The sequence below is a fragment of the Poecilia mexicana genome, unplaced genomic scaffold, assembly GCF_051168715.1.
Source record: "Poecilia mexicana isolate PSO_F unplaced genomic scaffold, ASM5116871v1 scaffold_9, whole genome shotgun sequence".
NCBI classification, from domain to species: Eukaryota; Metazoa; Chordata; class Actinopteri; order Cyprinodontiformes; family Poeciliidae; genus Poecilia; species Poecilia mexicana.
This window is the reverse complement of record NW_028263378.1, coordinates 8,481,551-8,490,391: the sequence shown is the minus strand read 5'-3', so window position 1 is coordinate 8,490,391 and position 8,841 is coordinate 8,481,551. Positions and strand designations below refer to the sequence as shown.

At 36.2% G+C, this 8,841-nt stretch overlaps 1 protein-coding gene across 1 annotated transcript; it reads right to left on the bottom strand.

Moving 5' to 3' along the window:
• Positions 1-5,240: 5,240 nt before the first annotated feature.
• Positions 5,241-8,730, bottom strand: LOC106925729 (uncharacterized). Its single transcript, XM_088008717.1, has 4 exons — positions 8,484-8,730; positions 6,692-7,054; positions 6,099-6,407; positions 5,241-5,693 (listed from the first exon to the last, which is right to left on the bottom strand). The coding sequence occupies exons 1-4, from the start codon at positions 8,512-8,514 to the stop codon at positions 5,581-5,583; spliced, it is 816 nt and encodes a 271-aa protein (XP_087864843.1). The 5' UTR covers positions 8,515-8,730; the 3' UTR covers positions 5,241-5,580.
• Positions 8,731-8,841: the final 111 nt, after the last annotated feature.

Here is an 8,841-nt window from a genome sequence, read left to right as displayed (position 1 = left end):
TTTATATGTTATCTCTAAGGATGTGGTCTGACCACTAAAATGCCTTTTTAAGTAAAAAAAATATGTGATCATGAAATTGTGATTCTTTTGCCACACCCTGTATCAAGTTACTGCATGTGGAGCTCAGACCTTGCTGGGACAACAGAAAAAGACCTCTGGTTCTGATAAGATTTAATCCTTGAGATGAGGCCTGTGTGGCCACTCCAGTTTAAGATCCTTCATTACCAATCGGTCTGTGTGTAGCCCACGCCATTGATATCTTACCAATGCATCAACCAGTGATGGAGAAAGTACTCAAACAATGTACTTTAGTAAAAGTACAAGTAAACAGACCTAAATGTACTCTAGTAAAACCATTGGCATCAACCAGGATCTATCTCGATATTGTGCCACTGTGACTATTAACCAGTATGACCTTGGTGCAAAAGTTATGTGCATTCTCAATGCTGTCCAAAGACTGTAGCACTAAGTTAGCCATGATACAAAAACCCACCACATTTATACGATTCTCCAGGAAACCATTATTAAGACCATCAATGTTCTAGGAATAGGAGGCTGTTTATGTTCTTAATTCATTGTAAAAAGACTCCATTTTTACAGTGAAAGTTTTTGTGGATTAAACCGTAGGGTAACACTTTATTTGAAGGGGGTTGAATAAGACTGACATGACATAAACATGACATAACACATGTCATGAACATGAATAAGCCTTCATGAATATTTATGACTGTTGTCATAAAGTGTCATTTGGTAAATTGACACTTTTAATACAAAGTTGACATTATTCAAAATGTCTTTGTTATGACAACTTGACATTAACCAATAAATCATTACTGTTATAAATTTGTTATAAAAGTATTACTGATTGCACTTTAGAAATGAGGTAACTTTATGTTATTAAAGGTAAAGTTTAAACAGTAATGATTTCTTGGTTAATGTCAAGTTGTCATAACAAAGACATTTTGAATAATGTCAACTTTGTATTAAAAGTGTCATAATTTACCGAATGACGCTTTATGACAACAGTCATAAATATTCATGAAGGCTTATTCATGTTCATGACAGGTGTTATGTCATGTTTATGACAGTGTCATGACAGTCTTATTCAACCCCCTTCAAATAAAGTGTTACCAACCGTAGTAACACAGAGAGCTTTCTTGGAGTAAGCAGAAATTGATCTCCTTATTGTGGTGGATTCCACTCCATGAATTCCTGGTTCTGTGTAAATTTTGATTTCACAATCCATGATTTTCTTTTTGCTGCTTGTTCCACTTGATTTCCTGGTTTGTTTCATTCAGGCTTGCCTTCATTCTCCCTCGAACCTTGTTTTCATGCCATGTCCATGTCACTGTTACTGTATCTTGACAGCAGCCCTTGGTGTCTTTAAATGGTATTTCTTGCATTTGGCTTTCTGCTGAATGCTCTCCTCACCTCCATTTTTAGGCCCTCCTTAAAACTGAACTTGGCACTTTCCTACTGGGTAATATTTAACCTCTTGGAGTTGTGCACTTGTTGTCTGACTAAAGCTAAAGAATAACAAAAAGATAAACACAAATAAAAAACATAAAATCCCTCTGACAAGAAGAGTTAATGAGAGTAATGATAGGTCATCTCAGCACAAACTCACTTTTAATTTTCTTTTGGTAGGGTGTGGATGTTTATGAATATCAATATTTAATAAAGATAGTGATAATAATAATATCTTAGTCCATATTATGCAGTGCTGGGAAAAGGGGTGTGCCCATATATTGTGTATTTTTGTCACATTTCCAGCCAATTCTAGAATGATTGATACCGTTGGAAGATTTATGTTTTCGCAGGCCACTTGTGCCATTCTGCAAAAATTTGTCAAAATTACGCCACAGTGAGGTAAAAACTTGTCTACCTCTTGTCTATCTTGTTTTACCTCGCACATAAAAAAAATAATCACATCAAAAGTTACAAACTCTGTGTTTAGTCATTTCTTTGATGACCAAATATATTAGTGTGTGTTAGAAAATGTGTCAATGACAGGTATTAACTTAAAATACTTTGTAGAGCGTTACTTTGTGAAGTTCGGTCCATTCTCTTGTATTAGCTTACTGGCACACAGGCCACATTCAGTATGGTGGACGCTGTGACGTATCACAGCATCGGGTCGACCTGCTCCATGAGGCATCTACGTGTTCATGTCTGGGTAAAATACTGAGTCCCTGTTACTTGTTGACAGTTTCTGCTGTCAAGGGTGACATAGCCAGTTATCGGGTTTAGGGGTCAATTCTTACATTTGGCAAAGGTGGTTTGGTGTATCACCTGAAACATCCAAGTGTAACAAAGATAAAATTTAAGACACTGTAGAGATTCTATTGTGATAAATGCACAAGAAAGACTACTAGGCTCAGTCATCACTTTTATTCTTTGTTCTTTGTTAGTAAGCAGTTCCAGAAAGCAAATCATAAACCTTATTTTAGATTTCCCTTTCCTATGAAATAGAGGCATCTAAGACATATCTATCCATACTTAAACCAAGATCTGTTCTGAATATGAGTAATTATAGAACTTCATTCTTACAAGTGCAAGAATATTAAAAACTTTGTTTGATTCATTGGCATGGACAATATTTATAGTTTAGGTATTGTACAAATCTTAAGCTGCAAAATTAAAAAAACAGAAGAACCTAACCAAATGCAAAATATTTAATTTAAAATAGCTGCAGAGAAAACATGCTGACATGTTGCAACATCCGTTGTGTGAAACAAATATCTTAGCTAATGGCAAACAATATTTAATTTAAAATAGCTTCAGAGAAAACATGCTGACATGTTGCAACATCCTTTGTGTGAAACAAACATCTTAGCTAATGGCAAACAACCAGAAAAACATCTCACTATCATTTAAAATAGAGACATTATTTTCCTGCCAATATTTTTTTTTTGGTTTAGCCCGTAGCCAAAACCATGACCCAACTACATCTCAAATATATTCATATATATATATATATATATATATATATCCCTTCTCACCCTCCGTGGGTGGTCTCTCTTTCATCCTCTGAGCTTGGGTCCTCTACCAGAGGCCTGGGAGCTTGAGGGTTCTGCGCAGTATCTTGGCTGTGCCTAGAACTGCACATTTCTGGACTGAGATGTCTGATGTTCCTGGGATCTGTTTGAGCCACTGCTCCAGTTTGGGGGTGACTGCCCCGAGGGCCCCGATGACCACAGGCACCACTGTGGTCTTCACCTTCCAGGCCTTCTCCAGTTCCTCTCTGAGGCTCTTAAGTAAACTGTGAAACATCAAATTCAGCAGGAATATTCAGTTTTTAACAAAACGTCATAATAATTCTACATGAGCCATCTCTGGAGTCATTTAACATTCTTCAACGGCATATTCACTGTGGCATGATCACTAAACTGTAATCATACTGATAATCCTCATCTGTCTTCCCCACCTCCAGGCCTGGCTCCAGAGTGGGCCCCTGGTGACCCGCGTCCGGGTGAGGGAAAACCAAGTCCAAAGTTATTTTTCTTCATAAGGGGTCTTCAGGCTGCGCTTTGTCTGGTTCCTCACCTAGGACCTGTCTGCCTTGGGTGACCCTACCAGGGGCATAAAGCCCCAGACAGCATAGCTCCTAGGATCATTGGGACAGACGATATTTATGGTTTAGGTCTTGTACAAATCTTAAGCTGCAAAATTAAAAAAACAGAAGAACCTAACCAAATGCAAAATATTTAATTTAAAATAGCTGCAGAGAAAACATGCTGACATGTTGCAACATCCGTTGTGTGAAACAAAAATCTTAGCTAATGGCAAACAATCATAAAAACATCTCACTATCATTTAAAATAGAGACATTATTTTCCTGCCAATGAATTTTTTGGCTTAGCCTGAAGCCAAAACCATGACCCCACTACATCTCAAACATTAGGTTATATTCATATCTATCTATCTATCTATCTATCTATCTATCTATCTATCTATCTATCTATCTATCTATCTATCTATCTATCTATCTATCTATCTATCTATCTATCTATCTATCTATCTATCTATCTATCTATCTATCTATCTATCTATCTATCTATCTATCTATCTATCTATCTATCTATCTATCTATCTATCTATCTATCTATAACACATAGATAGATAGATAGATCTATAACACATTAAGTAAACTGCGTAACATAAATTCAGCAGAACTACTCAGTTTTTAACAAAACGTCATAATAATTCTACATGAGCCATCTCTGGAGTCATTTAACATTCTTCAACGGCATATTCACTGTGGCATGATCACTAAACTGTAATCATACTGCTAATCCTCATCTGTCTTCAAAATCATGACACATTTAGTATGTTCAACTGAAATTCATGAGCAAATTTTAGTTTATCTGTTGCAAAATAGTGACGGTGGGTGGTTCCAACATTGTGCTCAAGACATTCTCATGAACACAAGATCTCTTCTCTTCCACAAGATGGCCTGTCTGTGGATACTTTGAGTTCTTGCTTCTTAATAGAGACACACAGATGGAGAATTTGATTGTGAGATTAAAGCTGTTTTTCTTTTTAAGAAATAATGATCCCAGAGGGTTTATGTAAGGAAACCTCAGATGTATGATCTGAGCTGACATGTAGCTTATCTGTTTATGCACCAAGTTTGACCGATAGCCAGTTTATTAAACTTAAGTGCCTGTGAACTAAACGGATTATATAAATATGAAACAGATCTTCATTAATGTGCATCTATGCAATGTACACAACAATGTAACACAAAACTAACATCTTGAAACTTTTCACAGCTTGAACTGAGAACAATTGGTAACACTTTATTTGAAGGGGGTTGAATAAGACTGTCATGACACTTTCATAAACATGACATAACACCTGTCATGAACATGAATAAGCCTTCATGAATATTTATGACTGTTGTCATAAAGCGTCATTCGGTAAATTATGACACTTTTAATACAAAGTTGACATTATTCAAAATGTCTTTGTTATGACATCTTGACATTAACCAATAAATCATTACTGTTTAAACTTTACCTTTAATAACATAAAGTTACCTATTTTTTAAAGTGCAATCAGTAATACTTTTATAACAAATTTATATCTGTAATGATTTCTTGGTTAATGTCAAGTTGTCATAACAAAGACATTTTGAATAATGTCAACTTTGTATTAAAAGTGTCATAATTTACCGAATGACACTTTATGACAACAGTCATAAATATTCATGAAGGCTTATTCATGTTCATGACATGTGATATGTCATGTTTATGACAGGTGTTATCTCATGTTCATGACATGTGATATGTCATGTTTATGACAGGTGTTATCTCATGTTCATGACAGTCTTATTCACCTCCCTTCAAATAAAGTGTTACCAAACAATTTAATGTCTCCTTAGGGTCAAAGTAAAACTTTTTTCTTGGTTGCTAAAATATGACATTTTCCAGTTTTTCTGACCCACTTCTGTGTGGTAACAGTTCAGCAATCGTTGAATCCACTGACAATCTGTCTTGGACTCTCTCTGCGGATTTGAGATCAAATAATGTGTTATTAGCATGTGAGTACTCAGATGTATACTTATAGACAGAAAAATCAAAACTTGCCTTTTTTCACAATGTGATAAATACACCAAAATGAAGAGACCAACAGCCAGACTGAATAAATCCAAAACGATGAAATTTTTTTTTGAGTCTTATTAGACGTTGCTGCGGAAGAGAAAATATGCACATGAGAATAAATTTATTTTCATCCAAGGTACAGCATCTCTCACAGGTATCAATTCCTCTTGTATTTTATTTACTTTCAAGGCCTTGTCTAACTAATAAGCACATCTTTCAAAGCAAGAACAAGACTTTGAAATTAATGTACTGCTTTAGAACTCAAACAATGACAGAAAACAGGATATACCTAAACATTTACCTTAGATTACCAATGGGGGCCATTTTAGGAGGATGAATTTTTTATGCACTGAAATGTTTGATTGTAATGTGGCAAAATGTTCAAGGGGTATGAGTACTTTACAAGGCACTGCACTTTTAATTGTCTGAGCTGCAGATTTGCATAATTGACCTCCAACATCAATACTTTATTTCCCTTAAAATTCCTCCCACCTGTTTTAGCGTTGAACATTATAGGACTATCTTGAAGAATCCATTTCCTGCTGGTCCCATGGTCAAGATGAATAACAACAGCAGAAACGTATATGAAGTACTCTGTGGCTGCACTTAGGTTGGAGATGCTGATGCTCATAAGGGAGGAGCCATTGGTGTAGGAGTAGAACAGCGTCTCACAAATGAAGCTGCATATTGTCACATTGTAATAGTGAGAAGTCGTCTGCATCAGTGCAGAGATGTTCCAGCTTAGATTCACATGATCGATGTTCACAAAGTCCACAGACACTGACTGAGGCGAAACGGGCCCTGGAAGATTTAGATCAAGAATTCACTTCAATGGGAAGTGAAATCTTGTGAAGTAATTACAAGAAAATTTACACACACACACACACACACACACATATATATATATATATATATATATATATATATATATATATATATATATATATATATATCTTGGACAATTAAGGATATCAAACATTAAGTAAACCAGATAAAACTGCCTCTGTGATATGATTTTTTTGTGCAAGAAAAAAAATTCATTGAACAGGAAGTATGTAAAAGTTCTTCAAAATAACATTTCTTACCCTGACAAACAACCCTGTGCTCCTCATTACAATAACGAGCCAGTAGCTTGTCCTTTTCTTCAAACATGGCCTCCAAGCTTACACAGTGGCCCTCATGGTTGTAGTTGTACCAGTGAGTGAGTCTCAGCTGTTCCCCATCGGTCCACTCCCAGCCACTGCTCTGCTTATGGAGACCAAGCCAAAAGCTGGCATTGTTTGTGGGGATGGCACTGAGGAGAGCAGAGTATTCCTCCTCTGTGCTCAAAACAGCAAGGTCCACAAAGTGGCTCTGACAGTACTCACGACCTTTGACCCAGGGCATTGGTTCTTGGGTGAAGAAGTAGCGCGAGGAGATCTGGCCTGTTGCTAGACTGCGGCATACCACTAAAACAAAAGATAAAGCAGAAAAAATTACTTTCTGATGTCTACGATATCTTATATATTAAATTCCATTATGTTAAACAGTCATCTCTAATCAAGCAAAGATAAATTGATATGAACAAAGAAAAACCACAAACAGCCACAAAAAGAATGTCAAAATTACAAGAAAGGCTCTCAGATCAGTTATGGAATTGCAACAAAAGAGTTTGAACCCAAAAATGTGAAGTGTTGGGTTGTTTGAGTTGGTTTTTGGATTTTGTTCATTTCTGTGTTTCTTAGTTCCCTTTCCAAGATCAGCCAAGCCTTTTGTTTTACTTTGGTCACTTCTTATGTTTAGTTATTCCTTGTTTCTCTAGTTTTATTTTGTTTTTTGTGTCTAGTTATTCTGTAGTGTTAGATTTATTTCCTAATCCTCTGTGCACTCTCCTTTGTCCCCTGTGCTACTTTCTCTCTCTCCGTTCTCCTCAGTCTGCCTTCTGCTTCCTTCCCTCACAGCTGCAATAACTAGCTAATCAGCCCAGTTCCATTGTCTCAGCATTCAACCTCCCAGTACTTAAGCACCTCTTTCTCAGACATTCCTTGCTGGTTTCTTCTGTTACTTCTCTTGTTTCACTGTACTCCCTCTGTCTCTTTCTGGATGTTCTTTTGAGTTATTATTTTGTCTTTTGCTCTTGTGGTTTTTGTAAGATTTTTCATTTCATTTTTTTCTTATATTTTTTCATCATCTGCTCGACAGTTCTGCTTCTGCATTTGGGTTAATCACCAACCACCAACCATGATAATTATGCAAGCTTTTCTTTCTACTTGAGTTACAGGCCATGTTGCTGCTTACAGACAATGCACATGTGCAACTGAAGAGCCTATTTTTTAAAATCTAGACTTCTTTAATAGGGATTGTTGTTTGAATAAGTAATGCTTAACAGTCTATGTATAATGTATTCATGGATGTCAAGAGTTGCCTTAGTGCCTAACTGTTTTTTTCTGCACTGACATACTGCATTAGAAATAGTCTGTATTTTTCAATGTTCGTTTTTGACATGTTCTGACTCAGTTACACATCCCTTGGGTCTTGAGTAGTCCTATATGCCTATTTCTAAAAACTGCACAGTATTTTCTATTTTAGTCTTTTACAGTATGTCATCATTGTCATTTATTATTATTATTATTATTATTATTATTATTGTTACCTTCATGTCTGTCTCTGCTTTTAGACCTGAATTTCCCTATTGTGGGACAGCAACGGCTGTTTCTATTCTATTCTATTCACAGAAATTGCAATGCAAACAGCAACACATTTTCATATATCAGTCAGTGGATATGGCACAAGTTTAATGCTAATGGTAGTTTCACTGCATAAAATACATTCAAAAAAAAGTTTCTGTCAAGTGGATTACATTACATTTCTGAACAAAGTAAAGAAAGTTGTTGTTACCCAGAACAGCCAGCTGCTGCAGTATCTGCATCTCATTGGAAACATACAGGTGTATCCGTATGCTTTCCCACAAGGTGATATGCGCCACTTGCCTCCTAATCCCAACAGCTCTACGCGTGTTTTCTAATAATCTACTATCAGTTCTTTTCCTGCTCTCTCCTCCTCATCTGCCTCAAACTCTCTCTGCTTGGGAATTTTATAAAAGCAGGTTATGTTAGATGGATTACGCAAGAACTATGGCAAAAGAGGGAGTGTCCCTGGTTAACATATCACTGCTTCCAGGAGGATTTTTTTCAATTGCTTTGCTTATGACCTCAATTCAGACTATTATGTTTCCTATTTCCCAAACTAGTGTTAC

Excerpts from the sequence above, each read along its gene's own strand:
- LOC106925729 (XM_088008717.1), bottom strand. The coding sequence starts at position 8,514 with ATGCAGATACTGCAGCAGCTGGCTGTTCTGG. Across the intron at positions 7,055-8,483 it reads GCAGCAGCTGGCTGTTCTGG|TGGTATGCCGCAGTCTAGCA; the intron begins GTAACAACAACT and ends CTTTTGTTTTAG. Across the intron at positions 6,408-6,691 it reads GCACAGGGTTGTTTGTCAGG|GGCCCGTTTCGCCTCAGTCA; the intron begins GTAAGAAATGTT and ends TAAATCTTCCAG.